Raw genomic sequence first — 26,482 nt, forward strand, 5'->3', positions numbered from 1 at the left:
TTAAGTACATTTTATTTACAGAGCGCTTTTTAGGGTACTAAAAGATGGTTACAGGTGAATCTCATTACAGGTCACATTTTGGCCTAAAATCAAAATAATTTTTTTATTTATTTATTTTTTAATATAATTCATATCACACCTATTTTTAAGTCTGTTACAGTTTGTTGCATTGTGCAATTTTTAATTGCACGATTAGTCAGATTTGTAAAATGTCCCACCACTCATGCCGGTTTAAACTAGGATCAAAGAGAGACAGAAATCCCTCATCATCAGTGTTGTGCTGGAGTTTTTATGCCCTCTTCTCCTCTATGGAGCTGAGTCATGTGGGTTGGTTGTGTGCTGTTGACAGAGGACACTCCTTTTCCTACCCTTAGGAAAGCTTACCATGGTTCGACTGTATAGACTTCCCACGGTCATGGCAAACCAGGACGTTTTAAAATTGTGATTTGAAACTTACAAAATATTAAAAAAGTAATGGGAATTTCTTTAATGAGTCTAGCTAGTTTAGACTAGTCTAGTTTATCACAAATGACTGTAAAAGTCACGGAAAACCATTGATCAAAAAAGTGTGGGAACTCTGTCTCATGGTTCATAGCCAGCTGGCAAATAACAGGTGTTGGTATCATATGTAAACACATGTAGTAGAATGAAAATACTCTAGTCCTGAGTGTCTTGAACCTGTATCTTCACAATATGTCCATTATGCTTCACATCTGCTTTGCTGAAATAGCCATGTGCTCGCTAGAGGATCCTCTAGAGTGATTTGGAAATACACGAATGAGTTTGTGTGACTCACAATATGACACACCTGTAGGGATTTAGGTTCAAAAGTCATCCTTCTATCTCTGATTGACTTTAAGTAAAGTAAATAAAGCGGTAAGTAAAGCTGCCAGGCACAAATGCACTTTGAAGCTTAAAACAAATGTCGGAAAATGAAGTTTTCTCTGTCACACAGGGCTAATGGTGCTGCGGTGCCAACTGGAATGAAAGAGATTTCTTAATTGCCCTCACTGGCTCCGTCCGCATCAGCAACTGGTTGTCAGGGCCGTAGATCATGACGGGACGTTTTTATGGTGCTGGGGTGACTCTGGTGGCCTGCAGGGAAATGCTCATTTAATAACATTGTGCTAGTGGCCAGGGAGAGGGATGTGTTACGTCCAAAACAAAAGCTGTGTTGTGTGTCTGTTTCAGTGGGGCGCTCCAGTGCTGTCAGTCTGGAAATAATAAACTAATTCTAGTGCTTTGTGGGAGGTCAAAATGCTTTAATGCTGTGTATTTCCGAGCACAGTTTATGTTCATCTTGATTGTGGATCTAAACGATTCTAATGATGATATCTTTCTGATTGTGAGTTATTGGTAAGGTTAAAGCAAGTAAACTTGACATCCACAAGCAGAACTATATAATTCTGCTTTGTTTTTTTTTAGTTATGTCTGGTTAGAAATTATGAGCAACAACAATATTTTTTACATTTTTCTGGTGTGTTAAAAATTATCCCTTATCGGTCATTTCACGTCAGTTAGACAGTTTCATTCTGTTTAACTGGGCAGTTCTTGACTCACACCTACATTGTGGACCAGACTTTCCAAAAGTGTAGTCAAAGGTCTATTACTCTTAGAATTACAGACTCCCTTGAGCCAGTTAGGTCTCAAACAAGGTCTCAGATTCTTATATTGAACCGCAGCGCTGTGTGTGTTTTGGTTGAGCTGTCGTTTTTGGACGTGCGGTGAGCTCGCTGTGTGGGAATGTGCAGAATAAACTGTACCAGGCTGTGAAATGTAGAGCACTGCCATGACCGCTCAGAGACGGAGACTTTTTCCCTTGTTGCCACTGTGTTGATATCCTCCCTATTTCCGCCACTGTAGTTTACAGTTCCATCATTATTAAGGGCCAGACGTGGTGTCTGACCTGTATTGTTTTTGTAGGCATTGTATTATTCTGTTTCCTCTCCCATTGATGTCTATGGCATCCTGTAGAACCGTTTATAGGAAAGTTATGACGTTTGGCACAGTGATTGGTGATGGTCTGAATAGTCCTCTGACCAATTTGGGGATCTCTCAGCCAAACCCCCTTTAGTGCCACCAACATCTTTTGGCTCAGAAATGCAATGACCGAGATTGTTTTTGTCAGTTTCCACCATCATGATCATCTAATACTGCAAAAATAAAATATATTTGCTCATTCTTCTCCCGTTTTTACATTCAGTCCTGGCCAGAATTGAATTACATAATCTTAAAACCAAAGTTTATTATTTTTTTTCTGCAGTCTGCTAGCACAGATTTGAAGTTTGGACATGAATCTGTATCTCAGGAATTTGTGTTTTTTTGACATGCTTATTTGGTGTTAACATAGTCAGTGTACAAACATATTGTATATTTACTGAAACAAAATTGCTGACATGATCTAAATTAAATTATATAATATTAAATATTTTATTTCAATTGATTTAATTTGACTTTTTCTTAACATAATTGACAAAAGTTTAAGTCAGAGTTCTTTGTGTTGGTAAAACTTTTAATTTTTTCTAATTGTTTTGTCAATTTACTACCAAAAGTGAAAGTTATATAAAACAGAACTCTCAAAAGTCAAGTGTTGTGAATAGGCCAGTTTTTCTTGTTTTTTTTTAGATTTCGGTCATGTTTATTCTTTATTCACAACAGAGCTCATCTGTTTTTCAACATCTGCCAAAATACAGTTGCTTAGGTCTATTATGATTTACTCAATACAATCCATAATTTTTGCATTAAAGGGCTTTTCGAGGAAACCTCACGTCATGTTTGACACGCAGCCAAGATGTTAAACATTTACAGCGCATCACGTGAAACCTCGTTCTTCATTTCAGATTCACAGATATTAGTTACTCTTCTTTTAAATCTCATTACCTACCCGTTTGTGCAGTTTCTCCTCTGCTCTTGACCTGCTAGAAAGTTCCCATAGCCTTATCTGTGTGCTGTCGTAGCTGATCACCTGTGATGTGTTTATCAACCGCTCACATTCACTCATTTACACTTCAGACTCGTGGAATTTCGAAGAAGAATGTGTGGGAATTCTTACATTTGTGGCACTCTTGCTTAACTTTCCATCAGTGAAAACAGATTTTAGGTGGAGCTGGATGATTTATTGAATATATTTATGATATATTCACATTTTTTTCAGGCAGTATAAAGTCTTTTTAATGTGTATTTTTTTTACCAGTTCCTGGAGAATATTGTAAATATCTTGAAAAATATTGAGAGCTATAGCTTTTTTTTTTTTGCTCTGAAATAAGGGACCATATCTGTTATGCTTCAGTTAGAGATTGCCAGGAGACTTTCTACAGGGTAAGTTAATATTTGACTTCAGTCAGATAACCATAACCTACATCTGTAGCTGATCCATTTGAAGGCCTTACGTCATGGTGATTGATTTTCTTTCTATAGCTATGTATTCTTGATTCCTCTGCTGATAAGAGTGGAAACCGTATGGATTGAGTTCCAGTGTCTTTTGAGTGAAGAAAGGAAGAAGTGCTCAGTTTTTCTAGTGTGTGTATATGTTGGAGAAAATGAATGCTGTCTTGTCAGGTTGATTTAGTTTCCACAGCCTCAGGTGCAACTGTAAACTGGCAGTGAAAACAAGTCTCAACTTTAAGTAAGAGTATCTGATTCTTCTCACACTTTTGAGGTCATTAATATGACCAAGTTCCTATAAAACAAATAGTATTGCAGCAAAATTTTAGCAATAGTGTAGATATTTAGTAGGATATAAGTTTAATGCATAAATATTGCCATAGTACGAAACAGATTTAATTAGTTAAATCATAATATCTGAGAGTCTAGTTTAAAGTGAGTACAGATATATTAATTGCGGCAACTTAATATTAATGAAAGCCTGAAAACATTCCATAGATATTTAGATATATCATATAGATTTATATTTTTGAATTTGCTATTTAATACATTTATTCACTTTCACTTTCATTTTTGAGTGATGAAGTAAATGAATGAATCACTGAATCAGAGTATTAAAGCGTTTCATTAAAATAGACACTTTGAACGTGTTTACAGTAGAGATGTTCCGATACCCTTTTTCCCTTCCCGATACCGATTCCGATACCTAGGCTCAGGGTATCGGCCGATACCGAGTACTGATCCGATACCTGGGTGTGTATCTGGTTATACAGCTGTATGTACTACTAGCCCTGTATGAATTGATACAATTATTTTATGGTGTGCTTCACCATAGATAGATAGATAGATAGATGGCACATCTATTTAAATATCTAAAAGTACACTCTTAACATCAGTCAGTCAAGCATTATAAATGTATTATGATAATCAAGTATTATTTAATGATATAACTTTAGCAATTAGAATTAAAACTTGGTAACCATGAATACAGTCATTTTAACTGAACTGATGGTGGTGTTTTTTTGGTAATTGAGTGTTTCTCTAAAAAATGGGGGGGAAACTATCAATAATACTGATAAGATAATAATCATACTATGAATCCTACTAAGAACAATATAAACGCACTAAGGATTAACGAGCTGCTGGATTCATGAATATTAATCACGTTGTCTGCGTTAAGCTTGAACTGATTTGCTGAAATCAAAACAGGGACGATTATTGGTGAGCGCCAGCCAATGAGATTGTCGCCAGCATTAGCTCCGCCTACTACCGGAGAACCGGCAGTTCTTAAAAGCTCAAGAATTCCAAAGGAGCTCCGTTATTCTGACAGGAAAATACAACAAAGAATATCGTTTACATACCAAGCAGAATTTACGCGCTACATGCAAGACTCTCTCTCTCTCTTTTTGCGTGTGAGGAAAAAAGCAAAGCGACGGCGAGTCGTGCACTTCACACTAGAGCTTACGGTACGTCAAATACAGGTGCGCTGCGCATTCATTCAGATGAACTGATAAATGGCCCAGATCGCTTGACGGAGAGTGAAACTCTGAAGCGCTTGGTCAGAGTGTTCAGCGAGTGAAAATATATCTCTGCTAAACTTATACATAGCCTCCAACTCAACACACTGGCGAGTATAATCTGAGCATTTATTAGCCAGTATTATACACTATTTAGTCGCCCAGGGTGAAGATTTAGTTGCATATGCGAGTGATTTACTGGCTATGCGCTACCACGTTTGTATTTATTCTTCACTGCTCTAAATAGTGGTTGCTTGTGCACAACTTCCTGTGTTTGCATTCTGAGCAGCGAAGAAGAATTGATTTCCGATTTGCAGCGTTAAGCAAAGTTAGCGGGCATAAGTCTTGTTTAAAAATTGTATCGGATCGGTACATGGGTTCAAGTACTCGCCGATACCGATGCCAGAATTTTTTGTGGTATCGGTGGAATTTCCGATACTAGTATCGGAATCGGAACAACCCTAGTTTACAGATATGAATAAAATTTAACAACTATATTGATTCAAGATTCTTTAATGTCACTATACAAAGTACAGCAAAATGTGCTACTGATGTTTAAATCAGCGATGGTATTAAGTTATCAAACAAAATTTTTTTTTTTAGATGGTACCTGCTCAGTTGAGATGACATTTAAAGAATAAGGAAAACAGTAAGAGAAAAATATTTGCCAGTTTCATATCTTTTTTTTTTTTTTTTTTAATGGGAGATACAGTCTAAAATGTTACTGTCAATTCTGTTTATTGTCTTCAAAAGATAACCAAAAATAGTGGCCCCTCAGGTGCCTTAAACCTAAAATATGTCCTGCCTGTCCTCTGGAACAACAGCGGAGCCTAATTAACATGTTTGTAGTTGACTCATAGAGTCTGTCTTCTCGTATGGAGAGAAGTAGAGGGATGTTAGTGCAGGGGAGGCAGAGTTACTCTGCCTGAGTCAAATCTAAACTCACCAGCATCAGCATGACTTCATTTTCTGCCCTCAAGAGGCGAGTGAGTCACTTAACTGGGGGTGTTGAAAACCGCCTGTTTCTGAGTTGCCTGTGCTCTGTTTAGACCTGTGATCATTCCTGTCAGTTGGGAAGGGAAACTTTATGACTTTCCCTAGAAGGTTGGGTTGAGTTCAAGTGCTTACAGATCCAGGTCAATCAAGTACATACTGCTTTCCAGAGCAAAAAGATTACTTATTTTATTTTATTATATTATTTATTTTATTTAATTTTATCTGTAAATTTTATTTTTACATGAATTAATTAAAAAAAAAAATTAATTAAATTTTTTTTTAAGTGTTATTAATTGCATTCTTAAAAGTGGAGCAATTACAAGTGCAGAATATGGCCTTTTCTAAATGAAGAAAGATAGCATTGCTTGTTTAACTCTCTTGTCGATGGTGAATATTAATAGCATAGATGGAGATTCGTGGAATATTTCCATTTTCCGGTTACCCAGACATCTCTTCCCTGTTTCCCAGAGCTGTTTGATGGACTGAAGTAAACTCGTATTAAAAAACGTCATTGTTGCTCTATTTCTTTCATGTCATTGTGAATGCTTCATGGCCTTCTAAAGAGCTGAGATACTGCCCGCTCTGGCTGCTATTGTCTTTTTCTTGCTCATTTCCTGTTTCAAGGTGAAGAATTCTTCCCTCCGTCTGCATTCACCTGTTATCTTGTTCTGGCTATTTTCGTCAATGAGCATTTAACGGTCCCTATTAATATGTCCATTATTCTCACAGACTCTTTCCATTATAGAAATTTCATCTATTAAATTCTCCATTTCAGAAAATGATGTCTGTCATTTTCTTACCAAAAGTACTCAATTTGTGGTCGGGTCATTCTTTTTATATAGTACTTTTTCAGCTCTAACTTTTGAAGAATTCATCAAATCTTTTGTCAAATTATTTTATAAATGACAGGATGCTGGCAAGTGATATTGGGGAAACATAAATTCAATATTAAAACTACTGCAAAGAAAATATAAGTTTGAAACATTTTATTAGAGACAGTAAAAAATTAATTAAAGTGGAATATTTCAGTATAAATTGTCAGTTTTTCATTGTTAAAGTTGGAGCAGCACCTGCAGACATAATAATCATCCACTCTGTAGAGAATGTTTTACAAGAAAATTAAATTTTTACTTCAAAATTTCATGTTTAATTTAATGTTACTTTGCTTTTCTTTGTAATTAATTGTGAAATTTACTAGCAATTCCAATTTTTCAGTGTAATATGATTTAAAATGACATTTATATATTTTAAAATTATGAGTTTAAAATTTTATCCAGTATATTAATACATACATGATGGCATGGTTTATGTGGGTCTAAAAAAGGTCTTAATTTATCTTTTCACAAATTAAGGCCTAAAAGCAGAAAGTCTTAAATTTACATAGTCATGGCATTAAATGTTGCATGCAAAAAAAAAAAAAAAACCCACACAGGGTTTTTCCTGGCTCAAAATAATGAGGAGGTAGTACCATCCTGACCATGTGCACACATTGTACCCATTATATTTGGCCAAATTCTGTTTTCCATTAACTTTATGGATTCCATTTTAATGGTACCATTACATTTTTATTTGCAGCGTGTTTCTTTGTTTGGTTGTGTTGTGAGCATTTGCAGCGCGTGTTGTAAAATTGACAAAGATGTTTTCTTAATTTGCAGGTGTTTTTCTATTTGCAGTGCGTTGAGCTCTCTCGTCCACCATACAATACGGTTCGGAACAATATGTTCGGAAAGGCACAATATGTACGTTTTCGCCACTAGAGGTCGCATTTTCAAAACAATAACAAAGGCGATGTTTGATGACGCTATGAAGGAGGATGTTCGCGGATGAGGTAATTAATTATTTTTATTACCTGTAGCTTCCACAGTTATTTTAACAGCGAATAAATTATACAGAGAAAGCAAGCAAAGAACATTTACATTGTTAAAGAACATTATGACTGACTCTGGTCTATAATCCATAAAGCTGTCTATACACGGTTTGATGAATGAATCTCTTTTACTTACATTGTACGTACGTTTGCACTTTGTTGTTTATGATGAGAGAATTAGTGTGAGAGCTGAATTCAGTCAGCGAGCGCGTACAGGGAGCAAAAAACTTTTTGAGTTTTTTGAGTGCTTAAACTCGCGCTAGACCAGAGTCAGTCATAATGTTCTTTGTTCTTCTGTATAATTTATTCGCTGTTTAAATAACTGTGGAAGGTACAGATAATAAAAATAATTAATTACCTCATCCGTGAAAATCTTCCTTCATAGCGTCATCAAACATCGCCTTTGTTATTGTTTTGAAAATGCCACCTCTAGTGGTGAAAACTTACATATTGTGCCTTTAAGCAATATATTGTGAGAGGGCCGTGTGTCACTGCGTCCCAAACAATCCAAAATAATAAACCACAAAGTCAACAAAACAATGGACTCCATTGTGTTGAGCGAGAGTGCTTCTCTGCCTGCTTACTTCTAAACAGGCGCATAATGACTTATGCTTCCTTCACATGCCATCGGAAACTTCCTATTTCCCACTTATGAATAGGGTTGGGTACCGAACTCGGTACTTTTAAGGGTACGTACCGAATTGCGTCGGTACTACCGAGTATCGATTCACATTAAATCATTCGGTACCAAATTTCGGTACTTGAGAACGCATTTGGGCGCATACCAGAGAGAGAGAGAGAGAGACCCTGTGACTCCTGAAACTCTTTAAAACACAACACACAGGGCAAACCGAAATGTTCTGAAGTGTGTTTACATTTCGGGGTCATATGGTTTCCGCGAAAACGCGGATAGAATGGCGGAGTCCATTCATATAAACGGAATTTACTGTATAGCGTGGAATGCCACGGAATTCGTAAAGTTTTGGATGAATAAAAGAATGTCTGTCACTTAATTCGAATCGCGATATGAACTAGTGTATGTGAATTTTAAAACGCAAAAAGACGGTTTAAATATGAATCCTGCATGTTCCGTTAGCCTTGGTGTGTATGAATGGCGGAGATGCGGTTTTGTTTACTACACAAATACTGAAGCACACGTGAACTCGCGGTGATTTTCGGACTCTGCATCTCACAACATGAACACATGAACTTACAGGCTGTGAGTCACTTCATGAGAATTTTACCGTTTCCTTTGAGAAAACCAGCATCATATCATACTGTATACACACAGAAACTTCACAGAAACCTGTCAAAATAAAAGTGCGGTTTAACATGTTAAACGGTTTAACAATATTACTCTTGTATTACTTTTGTACAGTATAATGTACGTCTTTATATATTCCATTTACTGACAAATTTAAATAAAACAATTAAATGATAAAAATAATTATTACAACCACATTAACGACTTAATTGTAGAAAAAAATACAATTATTATTATTAACTTTTTTAAAGGTATATACACACAATTTTTCTACCATGTATTAATTTTAACATTAAACCTCTGTTTGTTTGCCGAAAAATAAAAGGGTTTCATTTTGATTTGATTAAAAATAAATAAATGTTTAATGCCTTCATTTGATTATCAGAAAAAATAAAACACAAGAATTTCTGGAAGAAAAAAAATTGTAGGGTCCTATTGTTCAAAATGTTGAAATTGAGAGTTTTGGACTTATTTTTTCACTGAAATAAATGTTTTTGTTATTACACATAGAGTAAAGTACTGAAAAAAAGGTACCGTTGGGTACCGGTACCGAATTTCAGGTACCTATACCGGCACCGTACCGGTTCAAATGTGAATGGTACCCAACCCTACTTATGAATTACGAGCTCGTCGCATTCAAGTGATTTATTGTCGGAAAGAATAAAATGTAATATTCCATTGGTTGAAAACCATAAACATTCGCCGCGCTAGATAGTCAGCTTGCTGTCAAATACATGCTTATTTCACTGTTTATAATACATACAATATGCTTCAAATGATTGTTCATATATATATATATATAACACTACTTTAATCACAGGAATGGGTGATGTAGACATGAAAGTGCACTGTTTAGTAGGAGTGACCCGGTCACAGAAGCAGGCCTGACTCTGTTGGTTTTGTGGTTGCTATGACACCGGAGACGGACTCGGAGGAATCATTCATGTCGAATAGCTCATTGAAAAGAGTTGCTTGGAGAGCGAGAGAATGAAGAAGTGTGTAAATAAGTGGATCTTGGCGCCGGTTTGTGATTGACCCGCTGTAATTGTGCGAGTCTGGAGGACTCATCTGTGCTCTGACGGTTCAGTGTATGAGTGGAACGAGCCAGAGGCGATCAGCAGAACAATGCCACGTCCGCTTCCTGTGCAGCACTCTGCAGATGCGACCATGAACACTTCAACCTGCTATTGTATAGCTGTATAGTGTGTTTTTAAGGTGGGGTAGAAATGTGACATGGTCGAAACAAGATCTTTGACTATTCTGGACTAGTTAGAGACAAGTTTTCCACAGGTGTTCTTAAAAAATGATCGCAGAACCCAGGGAAAGACTTTTGTTTTTACTCTGTGCTTCCAAAATACTAAAATAAGTATTTAATACATATTTAATAAAATAAACAGTGAAGTATGATGTTTTCCATGGGGATGCACTAATATTAAAATTCTGGCTAATTTGGGCGTGGGCGATTAATAAATGCACTATTAAATGACTATATTATTTTCTCTTAAAAAAAGAACATGCACAATAGTTTCTGTCTTTGTCAAATCAGTGTTGTGATGCTTAAGTGAATTTAGGCATGAGAACATTTTTAATAAACTGTAAAAAAAAAAGATTTTCTGAAGCTGTAAATAAATGTAAGATTATTAAAATGTTTTTACAAGCAAATACCAAATACTACTAGTCTTGCTACTTAAAAATGTAATGTTTAATGCAACGTGTGTGTGTGTTTTTTTTTTTTGTGGTAATTATTTGTGAAATTTACTAGCAGTATCTGAGTGAAATCACACCAGATGTTTTCAGTGTAAAGTGCTAAATATGGATAACTCTTATTTTTGAGATCGGTTGAGATGAGATGAAAGTGTTTTTAATAGAGCTGGGATCTCTATAATAAGACAGTGATATTTAAGAAATAGTCATCTTAATGAGTTAAATATTTTATATAACCTAGCATAGTTAGTTAAATTGTTAGGGTTAGTTAACTAGGTTATTTAGTTTGTTGGCAGAAGTCATCTACAACCATTAAAATATTTATTATTTATTTTTAATAAAATATTACTGTGACACTTTCAAAATATTGCTGTTTGATTGGCCTGACATGTCAACTTCCGAATCAATTTGAGGTTGTGTTTGGGAAACCTGTTTGACAACAGTTAATTTTGCAGTTCCGTTTGGCACCACTAGTGCTGCTAAAATGACACGCTTCACCTTTAAACCAGGGTGCTTTCCTTTGCTCTGCTGTTTAGTGACTTTCATGGTCTCTGTGGCTGCTTCAGTCTGTAATGGGGTGCTGAGAGGCCCACCGAGGGTCGGCTTTAGAGAGATAATGCAGATAGCTGAGTCATTGGAGCAGTAAGACCCCCTTTAGAACGAGAGTGAGATAAAGCAGCTTTATAGAGCCCGGACTACCTGTAACCCTGCCACATGCTCATTCCTGTGGAGACAGTCCGGTGGAACTGCCCTGAGATTTTTTTCCATTCCTCAGGACATGGTATCTTCATCTTGCACACTTGAGATTGTTCTGCTGAAGTCTTTGTTCAGTCAGAGCACCACATGTTGATTTAATTTCATTCCTGGGTCGGATCAGATGTGAGGGAAGCGATGACAGGACATGTGGACCTCTTGCTTTCAGTCTTTATGGTTCAGTCTTGAGACCCTTCAGAAACTCCTGACCTTAAATCTGCTCTGGAACCAGTGGTCGACCAGGGTAGGATTTTCATAGTTAACTAAAACTAAAGCTAATACCAAAGCTAAAGGGATATATATATATATATATATATCATATCATATAGCTACACAAAGAAATTTAAAGGTATTCATGGCAACCCGTCAAATTAAAAGTTTATTTTAAAGACATTGTGCCAGAAATATATTACTATTATTTAGTAGAATGTATGTGATACTGTTACTACTGTTGAAAAAAATGTATATTTATTTTTAAAGAAATAATCAGACAATATTTCTTCCATATCCCCTTTATTTACCAAAAAAATAAAATGTGTTTAAATTTCATTAATTAAAAGACAAATTAAATCTGGGTGAAACTTTACTGCTTACTGTTTTTCATACTTTTATTACTTGTGGAAAAACTTGAAACGCATAAAGAATGGCATTGATTTTTGTACATTTTATTTTTGTTTGACTTTATTATTAAAAATAGTGTGTTTTTTAATTAGCATGTGGTACCGAAATTGGTACCGAGAACCGTGGATTTTCACTGGTATCGGTACCGAATACTGAAATTTTGCTACCGTGACAACACTTTTTTTTATATATATGTGAGAGGGCCGTGTGTCACTGCGTCCCAAACAACACTCGTCCCCGAAACCCCCAAAAAATTTTTTTGTGTAATTTAAACTCCTTGAATCTTTTCTAGCTGTCTGTTTCACTGAATTGATTTAAAGCTTTGATTCAATTAAAGAATTTATTTAAAATCTTTCTGGCATCATATGTTAAAACATTATAGTAAAATTATGTACAAATATGGCATTGTATTGCTATATTGGTGCATATAATTGAAAATAATGAAATATTAATATTTCTTTTGATAAATTAATGAAAAACAGTGGGAATAACATGCCTTGATTATTTGTAACTAATTTTTTTTTTTTACACTGTATTTTACTTAAACATTTTGAATCTACTGTTTTTGTTGAAAGACTCCAGATGTTTTTTTAACCTTAGTTTTAAGCCTTTTCCAAGAAAGATAAATGAATATCAAAGATTGTCAGAAGGCTGAAAAATAACGCAAGGTATATTTTTTTTGGCATATGTCACCCAGCTCAACTTATACAGACTGTGAAGGGTGGCAGAATTCCTGTTCTCTCATCTCATGCATTTCGCAGCTTCATGAATCTGGCTGCTGCGGTTTTGGTTGTAGCTGCTGCTTCAGAGATGGATGGAGTGAGGGAGCTCGTCTGGAATGAGACGTGCTGCTGTAATTGCTTGCATGTGCTGCACATTTGAGTCTTTTAGGAGGGTCACTTCACTATCCTGTAACAGGAACAACAGCCAGGATGGAAAAACTCATATGCAAACAGATCACATTCAGAGTCTGTCTTGAGTATGTTTCAGTAAATTATTATGAACTTTTATTCCATGGTCTGTTTGAATACTGGATTCTGATTGGCTGGCAGGTATATAACTGTTTAATGCACAGGTAGTTCCGAGTCAGTTTAATCACCGTTCTGTATTAATGCTCTGCTTTAATTGATGCACACTAACCAACACGCATCACTCACACACACACACACACACACACACACACACACACACACATACATACGGAGAGAGAGGTCGGAGATCAAAGATTGTACTGCACACACAACTTGTCGACGCTTTCCCGCGATTTTTATTACTAAAATAAAAGATAGAGATGCGCATACGCAGCAAGCAGGTACACACAACTGTCATCTCTATCTCTCTCTCTCTCTCTCTCTTTCTCTCAATCAATAATTAATTGAAATACATGCTATAATTCATTCAAATAAATGTGGTCTTGCTGCACTATTTCATCTCTGTGTATGATTTGAAGCGGGCAGAATGCTAGCGCTGACGAGCCGTAACTGACGAAAATAACATATTTTTACCCATTCGGTCAAATATTGCGCTGCAAAGAGCAATATAAGTTTTAACTTGTCTATAACTTGGCAAATGACCAATTGACCATGGAATAAGCGGGATAATCAAATATTTGAGTGAGTTGGCAGGTAACTTTAGTGAGTTACTACAAAAAAAATGATGCAAGTTGCATTCCAGGTGGAAACGTGTAACATTTGAAAAAAATTATCTTTAAATGAGTTAATCTGTATAATAAAACTAGCGGTTTAATGGTACAGACATTTGAAGTTAATTTATTTTAACACCAAGGTTTGTTATTTGCACAAACAATTTGTGCAGTATGCTGGTTAAGCACTGGCATCTGTGTTATTGAATTAAAGTAAAGTATATTTCTGGTTTTAATGTTTGAAACTGTAAGTGGAAGGATTGTGTGGTTTTGAATAATTTATTGCATTTACATCTTAACTCTGAGATTTTTGTTTCACAATATTTGAGCTGCGCAAGCTGTCTACTGTAATATTCAAGCTTATTTACAGTACTTTTTTGGACTCTTTGACCCTTACATGTTAAACTCAACAACAAAGCTGCCCGCAGATGCCAGTTTTCAGCGAGATAAGCATTGTGAACCCAATTTGTTTACCTCTTGTGGGGTCCAGTGTTTCTTTTTAACTTAGTTTCTGTACTGCATGTCTCTCTCCTCAACTTTTAACTTTTGACTTCTCACTCTGGATGAGGCCGCAGCAGGCCTTCTCATCCAAGAGCTGCGATCGATGTGGATCGGACCGGCCGCTTGCCTCCTGGGGAGGGACCTGCAGGCTTTTTTCATATTTGATCTCAGTGCTGTGGCCTCCTCTGCGAGTTCAGCATGGCTCCAGATTCAGACCCCTCACCTTGTCTCGTCTCATCTGAGCAGAGCTGTCAGGCACACTTTGTATTTCACTGTTCTAGTCATTGAAGCAGGGCCGTTTTCTCAGAGGAGGAGATGAGAATATCATTTGTAGTACAAAAATAAAACACAGAGATCAAAAAATGTGTGGAGCATTCATTTTTCTATTGAAAAGAAATACAATTGTGGTAGTAATAATGTTCCACACACCTGATGTGTTTTTATTTAGTCACCTGCTTGTTTAATTTATACAAACTAGCTGCAAGATACAATATATGGAAACTTGTTTCTGCCACAAGATAAAAAAAAAAAGGGATTGCGACCTTTTTATCTCAGTTCATATTTTTTCACAATTCTGATATTTTTGTTGCAATTCTCAGTATTGCAAGAAAAACGTTATAATTGCGAGATTTAAACTCTGAACTGTTAGATATACACAAATTTGTGAGGAAGAAAATGAGAATTGTGAAATAATTGATAATTGCGACGCAAACGTTAAGAAAAAAGCCAGAATTTGAGGAAATAAGTCAGAATTGCGAGAGAGAACCTCAGAATTGCAAGATATAAACTCAGAAATGTGATGTAAACTCGCAATTCTGAAAAGAAAAATCTGAATTGTGAGATATAGTTGCAATTACTTTTTTATTTTTTGTTGCAAAAAAACCCCCCAAACAAACAACAAACATAATTTTAAACTCAGAAAGAAGTCAAAATTGCAATATGGAAACTCAGAATTCTTTAGTTTTATTTTTTTTAACCTTTATTTAAACAGAAAAGACTCTCTGAGATTAAAAATCTGTTTCACAGGAGTGTCCTGGCCAAAATGGACAGCAATACAATCAGTTTCGTTTTAAAATCATCCAAAGACAGCAAATTTATTTATTTAGTTTTTAGGATGATTTTTTTATGGGATTTTTTTAAGCCTTTATTTTGACAGGACAGTATAGAATTGACAGGAAAGCACTGAGTAGAGAGAGAGAGGGAGCAGGATCGGTAAAGGACCACAAGACGGGATTCGAACTCGGGTCGCTGCAAGCACAGTTGCGCTGTATGTCGGCGCACTAACCACGAGGCTACTGGCACCGACAGAAACAGAATTCTCAGAAAAAAAAGTTAGAATTGTGAGAGAGAAAATCATCTGCTGATAAAAAAGGTCAAAATAGCAATTGCAAATTTATGACACGCAATTCTGAATCTCTCAATAATGTTTATAATTTGCAAAAATCATCATCATGAGTCATCATTGTAATTGGGAGTCATAATTACCGTTTTTATTTTTCTATTCTGTGTTGTAATGACGTGTTGTAATGCATTTGACCCGTGCTGCTAATTCTGACAAACAACATGCAAGAGGTGAAGAAACCTCAGCGCTATCTTGACAAGTGGCACGGAAAGCCCAAGATCAGTCGTTTAGCATCAATTATATGTGGAATGCTGGGAATCCAACAGCTTGTTTTCCGGAATAACAAGATAGTGGAGCAGAGCCGCTCTGTGCAAATATTGAAGAATTCTTTCCATGCCGGCCCACCAGCGATCACACATTACAGTGGGTGGACTGTGGGAAAAATCCCAGAATTTGGCCAAATAGAGAAATAAAATATACAAGAAGTTATTTAGATTTTGTAAGACATTTCTTCAGCTATGAACACTATTTGGCCCTGTGAACGTTTAGAAAATAAGCTCTCTTGAAACACACTCTCCACACACACACTCGTTTATTTGATTAGTCTATTAATAATGTGGACATACTGTACATGCATACAATAATTCTGTTGGCTTTATCTTTTTTGGTTCTGAACCACCACTTTTCTATCATGTCTTCAATTATCAACTGATAACTTGATAAAATTTTGTTGTGGGAATGACATTTGGTTAAATTACTTACGTTTACATTTGCATTTATTCATTTAGCAGATACTTATCCAAAGTGACTTACAAATGAGGATGCAACAAGTATCTTAATTGAAAATGATGTACAATTAAAATATTCTCTTCATAAGTGATGTCAATGTTTGTGTATTTGTGTATCACGTATCTTATATTTCATCTCAAGCTCCTTGCTGACACAGTTGTTATCTTGGTAAACCAGTACATACATTTTTAAGAAAGTGACAGAATTGTTGGTCATCTTGGAAGTGACACCGAAGGACTTTCATAATTTGTGTACACCACAAATGTGACCCTGGACCACAAAACCAGTCTTTATACATCAACTGAAAGCTGAATAAATGATCTTTCCATTGATGTATGGTTTGTTAGGATCGGACAATATTTGTCTGAGATGCAACTATTTGAAAATCTGGAATCTGAGGGTGCAATGCATATTACTAATCAAAAACGACGTTTTGATATATTTACAGTAGTAAATTTACAAAATATCTTCATGGAATATGATCTTTACTTAATATACTAATGATTTTTGGAATAAAAGAAAAATCAATAATTTTGACCCATACAATGTATTTTTGGCTATTGCTACAAATATACCCCAGCGACTTAAGACTGGTTTTGTGCTCCAGGGTCAAAAATATAAAAATTGTTCGTTTTAAGGTTTGTTTATTTTATTTTTTAGATTACCGTAGTTTTTATTTTTATCATAAATATTAATATTTTAAGATTGAAAAGTCTTTGTAAAACAAATACATTAAAGACATTTGACAAGTAGCAAGTAGTAAAAAGTTTCTATGCTGTAAAAAAGTTGTGAATGAGACTATTGGAGTACTTTGACAAGAAAATGCTATTTCAATTTTACTACTTCAGTATTTTACATTTAATCTAATGTATTGCTCGCTGTTTGTAAAATTCGCTAGCAATTTCTGATGGAAAATAGTTTCTATACCACATTTTTTGCTGTGCAAGTTTTAAGGCAAATGTTTCAAAGCAGCTTTATAGAATATCTGGGCAATGATCTTGTTTACATTTTTGTGATGATAAAAGTAATGTGTCCTCATTTAAAAGAAAGTGTAAATCTGTTAGTTTTAATAAAAATCAACTCTTGGGATTTTAAAGAGCATGTAGTCAAAGAAACACTGACATACAGTATTTCAAAGATCTCTGTGGACAATTTTCTCTCGGGTGGAGTGTAACTCTAGACTGCAAGATCTTCTGATTTTACCAAAGCAACTGTGTATGAACCTGCTGCTTCATGTGAAAAATCTCTCGTGTTTCCACAGCATAGTCGTGAAGGGATTCCTGGAGTCACGCCATGTTCAAGGCCGTGCTGAAGAAGAGCAGAGATGGCGGGAAAAATAAGAAGGATTCAGGTATGAACACATGAAACTGATTCTGTATCTGTAATTTCTGATTACCAAAATTTAGTAGCTTTTCCACCTCGGAAACAACATTTCTTTACAGAAGATGTCAGTGAGTCACTTTGCAGCTAATTTGTTGATTCATACGACATAAAGGCCATAAGAAGATATTAGACTTGTAAATATGTACTAATTGATGTGATACATGAATTTGGGGAAGCCTGAGGTGGCTGATGATGTCATGTGGCTGATATGCATCAGAGATCTGTCAGCATGTAGCTGATCAAAGTGTGGGATTTATTTACTGGGATTTATGATGTGGTTTCTGGTTTATGGCACTGTTGTGGAAACAGGTGTGCAAGAGCGCTGAACGCTCCGGGAGAATTAGGAGGAGATGTGTACACTTGAATTCCCTGGAATAATGGGATGTTGCTATGGAAATATTTATGCTGATTTGGCCTCAACAGAAAAGCAGGATTTAAGATAGAAGACCCAAACACAGCGGCTCTGCTCAAAACCTAGTGAGCTGCCTGTGTAGGCAGCATTTTAAGGCATGATAGGAAACATTAAGACTCTTTCAAAAGTTAAGGAGCATGAGTATGATGGTTTCTAAGTGGAAAAATTATAAAGCAGCATTGTCTCTTTTGCAGATCTAAAATTGCAGAAGAGGCATGAGAAATATAACTTATATCTTATTTAAAAACTGATAAACCTTTGTAATTTGTGTAAAAAATGACTATTTAAAAACAAATAGTAAAATGTTTGTTCAAGGTTTTTGTTCATTTCAGTGTTTTATTGCCACTATAGTTTTGCAATTAAAAAAAAATTAATTATGATAGATATTCAGATTGAAATAAAACAAATATTAAAGACACCATAAAACATAATATATATTATACTGATATACACACACACTATATTATATAATGTACTGATAGATTATAAATTATAGAAATATATTAAAGTAGTAAATATTTTGTAGTCAGTACTGAAAACAATTGATAAATAATAAAGTCTAATAAAAAATAATCTTTTCAATTGTATGTTATGTATTTTTTATGCTTATTCTAGTATTTCACCATCATCTTAAACACATGTGAACATCAAACTCAGTTGAAATTGATTGAGTCAAGTCACCTGCTTGCTTCATGTGAGGGGTGCTTTTCTATAACACAGATCAGTTATTTTTTAGGTTCCGTTTCATTAATGAAGCTGCTTTGGAAAGCAGCTGACTATGTAGACAGCATCTTGGCTCACTAGAACAGAGCCCCAGGGTTCAGACAAATGTCATTCTCTGAGGTCATTCTCTAGCTATAGATAATTGACACCTGGAAAATGATAAAGCCACGTTCATGTGAGGTCATTGCTTTTGTTTTGTGTCTGTTGTTGTCCAGGGCTGCTTCATTTCAAATCAGGCTGTGACATGTTAGCTTTGACTGAACTCTACTTTGTGAATAAAGACTTTGGTGAACTTTTACTTTTGTGCCAAGCTGCTGGCACACAAGTAGAGATGAATGGGATTGTAGAACTCTCAGCTTGGCTCAGAATACTGTAGCTCCGCCTCCAGGTCTTTGTGTGATTTATTTATTTATTTTTTTCCTGTAAATTTGTGAGGTTGTCACTCCTGTAAATGAACCGTGTGTGTACAGTACAGAGGAGTGGCTACTGTATTGAACTGTTTGAATGTGGTTTTCTTGAATTGATGTTGAATTGATTTTTTTTTATGATTCTGTATATGTATTTTTTAATTGATTGCATAAAAAGTGCACGCGTTATTTTCCGTCTCGTTTAAAAAATGTTATTCCACATCCTTGTTACTAATCGTAAATCATCAATTTAAAGCAACAATATAATTGTTTATCCACAGTTTTGAAACAGCATGACCATTCAAATATTTAAATTATAAGTGATATTAAAGAACAACAAAAGCACAAATTAATTGTAAACTGTAAGTGGTTGATTGTTCTGCAGGAACATGAGATTTATTTTTCCTCACTTTAACTTAATTTGTTATTATAATTTATCAGGTCATGCCCTTTTTTTATCCATTGCTGCGCACTTTTTTCCCCCCCAGACATATTTTTTTCCACAGAAATGCATTTCTCATTATTTGTGAAGTGATGTCACCAGTGGGGGTTCATCCAAGTAATTCATCATGAAATTTGTTTTTGATTATAATCCTTTTTTTTTTTTTTTTTTTTTTTGATTAGTCATGCAGCCCTATTCAAATGTTTGTAAAGAATGTATTTGGTATGCTGTCCATAAGATCATGTGCCATCATGTATGCATTACTGTACTGTTACAACTAATGACATCATTGGCAATCCATCATGGGGCCCTTGAAACTTCATAAGACAACATTATCATGGGAACGCCCCTTGTTGATTCCCTGAAATGTTGTTTTCGGCTGTATGAACCTGTCTGTCTTTATGTCTCTATATCAGTGAAAATACTTATTGTGTCTTTTGCTGTTGATGTCAAAGGTCATGTGTCCAATCAAACTTCAGTATTTTGGCACAAATTCATCTGTAACTTGGTAGAAGCTTGTCAAATTAGACCAATCTCAACCTGGACAGGTTGTGCAACATCCTCATCCTCACAGATGGACAAAACATGTTTTCTTTAATCTTTTGTAGTTCTTTTTTTTTTTTAAGATGACAGCGTCAAAATGAAGGTTTCATTGAAAATGCAGCTGTTGACATTTGTAGGGCCCTATGTGTCACAGTTGCCTTCTGTGGCGAAACGAAGAACAAGGAGACGTGGAATAAACTCAAACGTAAAAGTCTTTAATGATGATAATCCAAGGGGTAACTCAAGGCAGGCAGAGACGCAAAGGAAACACAACATCGACGTACAATACCGGACTTCAGACACTAGGAAACACAGGGCTTAAGAACACAGGACCAAACGAGTTAATTAATAAAACACAGGTGGATGCTAATGAACTAATAATGAAACAATCAGGACAGGAACAGGAACACAACATACTTATTTACCAAATTTTGATTTTTTTTTTTTTCCTAAATTCCTTTTTTTTTATTTTAGATTCCTCCATTTTTAGTTTTTTTGTGGATTAAGTTTTAATTTTTAAATGAAACCAAAGTTACATGGCTAATAAACTGAAATCATGAAACTTACACAATTTAAAAACAATTAATTAAAAGTTCAACAAAAATGACATTTTTAGGGCCATATAAGGTCTGTTTTCGTGTTGTCATGTGTATATGATTTGATGAACATGCAGAATTCATATTTTCAATATTTAAAATACTTAAAATTCACAGACACTAGTCCATATCGCAATCTGATTAACTGTTCAGCCCTACTTTTGATTTATTCATCCAAAATTTGCGACATTCTGCTTTATACATTAAATTCCATTTTTATGACTGGATTCTGTGATGCTGTCCACGTTTTCTGCATTGCACAAATCATAGGGCCCTACATTTGTAAAGTTATATTTTTTGCTTTTCATTTTGCTTTTACTGCAGTGATTTTAGTAGGACTAGTCTGGACTAGTCCTCTGGTTCCTTTTCCTTTGTTGCTGTATTATTTATCAGCCTATTAGGTGGAGCGCTCTTGATTATTACGACAGAAATCCTATCCCGTCTCCCAGTCGGAAATGCTTCATGAAGTCTGTCCTTTGTGTCTATCTGTTTCCCCTCTCTCGATCCCACTGGGGCGGTTCCGGCCGTTCAGCATCTCTGCTGTTGCCTTGAATGAGGAATGACATGTTTTGTCAGCTCTTGATGTGGCTGAGGCTGGAATCACTTTGCTGTCTTGTCATTTGATGATGTCCCAGTGGGGAATTAGTGGCATATTTACGTCCAGGCCGGCTGGGACATGTGCACTACAAACTCCAGATGAATAGCAGCACATGTTGTCTGAATTTGAGGAGTGGAGGCTGTTTCTTCCCTTTGCTGAATATCACATTGCCGTTCTGAAAGGCTTCAGAGCTCAGATTCAGTCTTGAATTACTGATGTCCTCACACTGTCTTAGAATGCAGAGCAGGGCTTGACAATGAGGATGGCCCGTGGCCAGTCAAGAGAGGATCGGTCCTGTTGATGGATCTGTCACTTGTGCCAGTCTTATGCAGTCAATAAGCAAGCAGAGATGCAAACTGGGACACAAAGAGTGCAAAAAACAGCTCAATGGTGGAAGTTACACTTGCAGCACCAGAGCACCTTAAACAGCCTATCAGTTTAAATATTTATGATATTATTTCATTTATTAGTAAAATTACAAAGAGGGAAACGGGTTCGGGAAAATACCTCAAGCCTCTCTGTCCATTGTGTAGATTTTTTTTTTTTGTATAATTGTAATAAATATATATACTATTATTGTTGTAATTGTTTTAGTCTTGGTCTCTATTACAGTGAAATCTTAAACAACGTATCAGTTTAAATATTTATTCATGATATCATTTTTTTTTTTTTTGTTTACTAGTAAATTTGTCCTCTTTGCCAAAGTGAAGAGTGTTTCTATATGTATTATTTATTCATTTATTTTCTTGGCCTTTTTGCATTTTTAGAGGTACATTGATAGAAGAAAGAGGGAAACAGGTCAGGAAAAGACCCGAAGCCTCTAGGTCCATGATTTATATATAAATATAAATCTCACTTGCAGAGATTTGAAGACAAGCTAATAACCCAGCTTTCCTTGTAAAGAAGTTTAGATCAGTTCAGACGTACAATGAAGAATTCATTAAATGTTTTTGAGATGTAATGTGACATGATCCAACTAGTACATTTTTCATTCTATTGAACTATATCTATTGATAGTTTTCAGTAATGAATGTAAAATAAAAGTATATTTATACTGAGCTCATCACAATGCATTATGGGATTGCATTCTCTATGGGCGGTACATGCAACACAGAACGAATTACATTGCATTAAAGCAGGGGTGCCAAACTCATTTTCACTGAGGGTCACTTCAACATTATGGCTGCCATCGAAGTGCCGGTTGTAACTGTAAGACTGTATAAACGTTCTCCTTAAATATTGCTAAATAACTGTCCCTTTATTTTATTATTAGTTATTTAAGTTACAAATATTGTATATGCATTTGCAAAGGTGTAAAAATATGTTATTGCTCTGTGTTATTTTAACATAAATCCTTTTAATTAATCAGGTTAAGAAATCCACATTACTCCATTAATCAAAGTAAATAACAAAGACAGACAAATATCATCAAACACAAGTCATTACATTAACTTTGTTCAAAACGTTTGTGTTACATTTATGGTACAACAAATAATTGTGTGCTGCTAAGAACGTGTGACAGATATGGCATTTAAAAAACAAATGGGCCCGGTCTCATAAAAATGCTTATCAATAGCACGATTTTCAGGTTCTATTTGGCGTGCGATTTATACGCAGAAATTGACTTTGGCGTGCATATGATACGCACGTGTTCGGCATGCATTTGATACGCAATCAATGCTTGTAGTAGAAAAAAAAAAGTGGTGGTATAACCCCACTCCCCCACCCAAAAATAATTAATTAAATAAATAAATACAAACGAAAGTGCTAAAAAAGTGTGAATGTGAAGTGTGAAAGTTCTTAAAAAAAAACAAAAAACAAAAACAAACAATGAATGTACATAGTGCCACAATAAATAAATAAATAAATAATTGTTTGCAATTCAATTTATTTGTATAGGCCTAGTGCTTTTCATGATACACTATTGCAAAGCAGCTTCACAGAAAATTAAGATTTCTACATTACATTTAGTAGTTTACAGCACTTTTAATAAAAAGAAAATGCACAAGTCAATCAGCGATACCAAACAGGAACACAGGGAGACGCCAAAAGACCATTAAACGAGCTACCTTGACCTGATCCAGAATTACTAAACCACTGCGTAATCTAAAACGCCAGTATCCAGTATAAAACACTCGTGCTTTTAAGCCAAATAACTTGCTGAATTTTTATTTTTTTTAACTGACATCTGCATGTGAGTACTATTATCTCCGCCATCTCTGATGACATCGGCCATGTTTTCTCTGCATTAGCGCTGTTTTGAACTTACTGCTTGAATGTATTCGCTTTCTGGATCCTTAGACATTCCAGGAGTTCACCGGTTGATCTGGTCGCAAAAAACAAACAAAAAGAAAACTGCTTCCTTTAATTTTTCATAATGTATTGTTTTTGTTAATTTACTGATTCAAATTAGTAATTATTACGCTGGGGTGACCACCCAATAGATCTGTTGCAGGACAGTAGATGTGATGTTGTGGGACAATGCGGCACACGTGTGAGACAGATACATTTACTACTGTTATGTTAATAATGATTTACATTCGTTGCCATATGTGCCAATTTCTGTTTCTGCAGGTGGATGACCACACTCCAGGTTGCGTTTATTAAACTCAGAAGAGAAGATAATTTTTGAGCGCACGCATGTAATTTCTGATCGTGAGAGTGAATGAATGGGAATCCACCTGCGAGCAGAGAGATTTGCACTCGCGCATTTGATGCACTCTCGCATAGGCAATATAATGCGCTCTGACATTTGTCATTAAAATAACTCCATAGAAACCGCCTCAACGAACTATTAAAATGAGAAGAAAGTCGTGTCTGAAAGCTGCAATCGATTTTTTAATGTGTTAAATGAATGGAGAATATTGTGTTTTTCCATGTGTCGGTGGTGCTCGAGCACTGAGGTCCGCACTTATTCCTTTGAGCCGTCCACGCAGTCTTCATCAACGGAAAAACCCCACACCCCTAATCCTAACCATTGCATATCATATGCACACCAAAGTCAATTTCTGCGTATAAATAGAATACCTAATAGAAACAGAAACTTGTGGTATTGATGCACACATTCATAATTTACGATGTAAAGCTGCATAGATTTTTTATTTTAAGACGATCATATGATGTGGTGGGCCTTGAGTTTGACACATGTGCATTAAAGGTATACATTTCATCAGTTCATGCATTTTGTGGGAATCGAATCCATGACCTTGGTGTTGCTCTTTAAACTACATTTATACTAGCATGCAATTTGACCAAAATGTCTGTTTGGATTCTTAAAGGCAGTCTACCTTTTGGAACAGCTTTTGTGTGAAATGTGCCTATAAGTGCTGTCTAGGTAGGCAGCTCTCTGGTTTTTGGAACAGCTCTCAAACGGAGCTCTTGACTAATGTGACCCTCAGGTTTAACAGACAGCGTCTCTGGAATATTGACTTACTATTGTCTGCCTCGTCTTTAAATGTTACGGGCCCGTGGTGATTTGTAACGGTAATGGATGAAGGAGAAAGCCCTGATCATTTTTAACGGCACAGTAGAGGAGCAAATGTTGGCGGTTTGGCCTGCAGCAGCGCTCCAGGGAGTTTGAAAGGGATCATGGAAACTCTTCCCTGATGCCAAACACCACAGCCATTATCCCACGCAATCTCCAATCTCAGATTCATCCCTTCAGTCTTTTATTTTCTCCCTCTGTGCCTGCTCCAAAAACCCAGTGGGCTGCCTACGTAGGTAGCATTTTAAGGAATCATAGGCACACTCCCAAAATGCATGTAGCTTTAATTTGCATCACATCTTTCAGGGAAGTAGGCAATCCCATAATTCACTAGAAAAGCTCTATGCGTCATATACCTCACCTAAATGTCAATCTAATTCATACAAGACAAAAAAAGCATTAATGAGTGGTAGTTCAGTCAATTAAAATAGACTCAATATTAGTGTGTGCTGTATATGTTTATGCTTATCATTGCATCGTTAAGTATTATTTTAGTATTATTTTAGTATTATTTATACACTGTTTTAGTTTCTAATTAATATTTTGAAATAGCTTTTATTTCTGTATTTTCATTATCATTTTTATGTTTTTTAAATTAAATATACTACTTGGGTTATTTACTGTTATTTCAGTTTTAGTTTTTATTATAGTGCTTTGTAGCTTATTGCAGTTAGTTGTTACATTTCTAATGTCACATGTTCTAATGTTTTATTTTAATTTTGCTTTATTTGTTTCCTTTTTTCCAGTGTAGCTGGCATGAACATGATCATGCATTTTTCTTTGTGCATGCATGAGGTTGCCTTTTTTAAACCCTTTTCCATTTTGATCCACACCACATCTGAGGGCTTTCCACACACATCTGACACATGTCTGTGGTTTTGTCTTTTTCATCCTGTTTTTCAAGTATTCCGGTAGTGGGTTTGAGTTTTAAAGGTGTTGGGAGACTTTGATCAGCTCTCGGGCTTGTAAAGGTCACATTTCCAGCCGCCGTCACTGTTCTTAATCATTGGGAGCTACTGAATGGATAGGCTACAAGTTCTTGTTAAATCAGACCCAAGGATTCATTTGTGGTGTTTTCTGAGGTAAGCAAGGATCACTGTTAATAATTAGAATTTATTTTTGCACAAATTACATTTAATTTTTTCCCAAATTTTTTTTTTTTTGGTGCAGTGTTTTATTATTTAAAAAAATTCATAAAGAAATCGAGATATGTAATCAAATTAAAATATAACAATTCCTTTACAACAAAAATGAATTTTTATTTATTTATTTATTTATTTTTTATTAAGGTTCTGCATAAAAGAGGTTTTCTGCATAAATTACCCATGGATTAAAAAAAAAAAAGATTGATATTGATCTTGATAGTACTTGATCTACCTGTGATATATTCATTTATTTATTATTTAAGAAAAAATGATCATCAAAAATAGAGATAATCAGATGCATTCATAAAATGTAAATTAATTTTTGTTTTTTTTATTTAATCAAATGTGAATAAAATAATTCCTTTGCAA

General features: G+C 35.4%; 1 protein-coding gene across 4 annotated transcripts in view; it reads left to right on the plus strand.

Annotated features, from left to right (window-relative positions):
• The window catches only part of tanc1b (tetratricopeptide repeat, ankyrin repeat and coiled-coil containing 1b), a 175,918-nt gene that overhangs the window by 2,001 nt on the left and 147,435 nt on the right, over window positions 1-26,482 (plus strand). For all 4 annotated transcript variants that reach the window (XR_009272760.1, XM_058786399.1, XM_058786400.1 and 1 more), the window contains exon 2: window positions 17,642-17,731. Coding sequence is in view for 3 of the 4 variants with exons in the window: in XM_058786399.1 (XP_058642382.1) it covers window positions 17,674-17,731 (58 nt within the window). In the remaining variant the exon portion in view is untranslated. The remainder of the gene's footprint in view (window positions 1-17,641; window positions 17,732-26,482) is intronic.

The sequence above is a fragment of the Onychostoma macrolepis genome, chromosome 09 (assembly GCF_012432095.1).
Source record: "Onychostoma macrolepis isolate SWU-2019 chromosome 09, ASM1243209v1, whole genome shotgun sequence".
NCBI classification, from domain to species: Eukaryota; Metazoa; Chordata; class Actinopteri; order Cypriniformes; family Cyprinidae; genus Onychostoma; species Onychostoma macrolepis.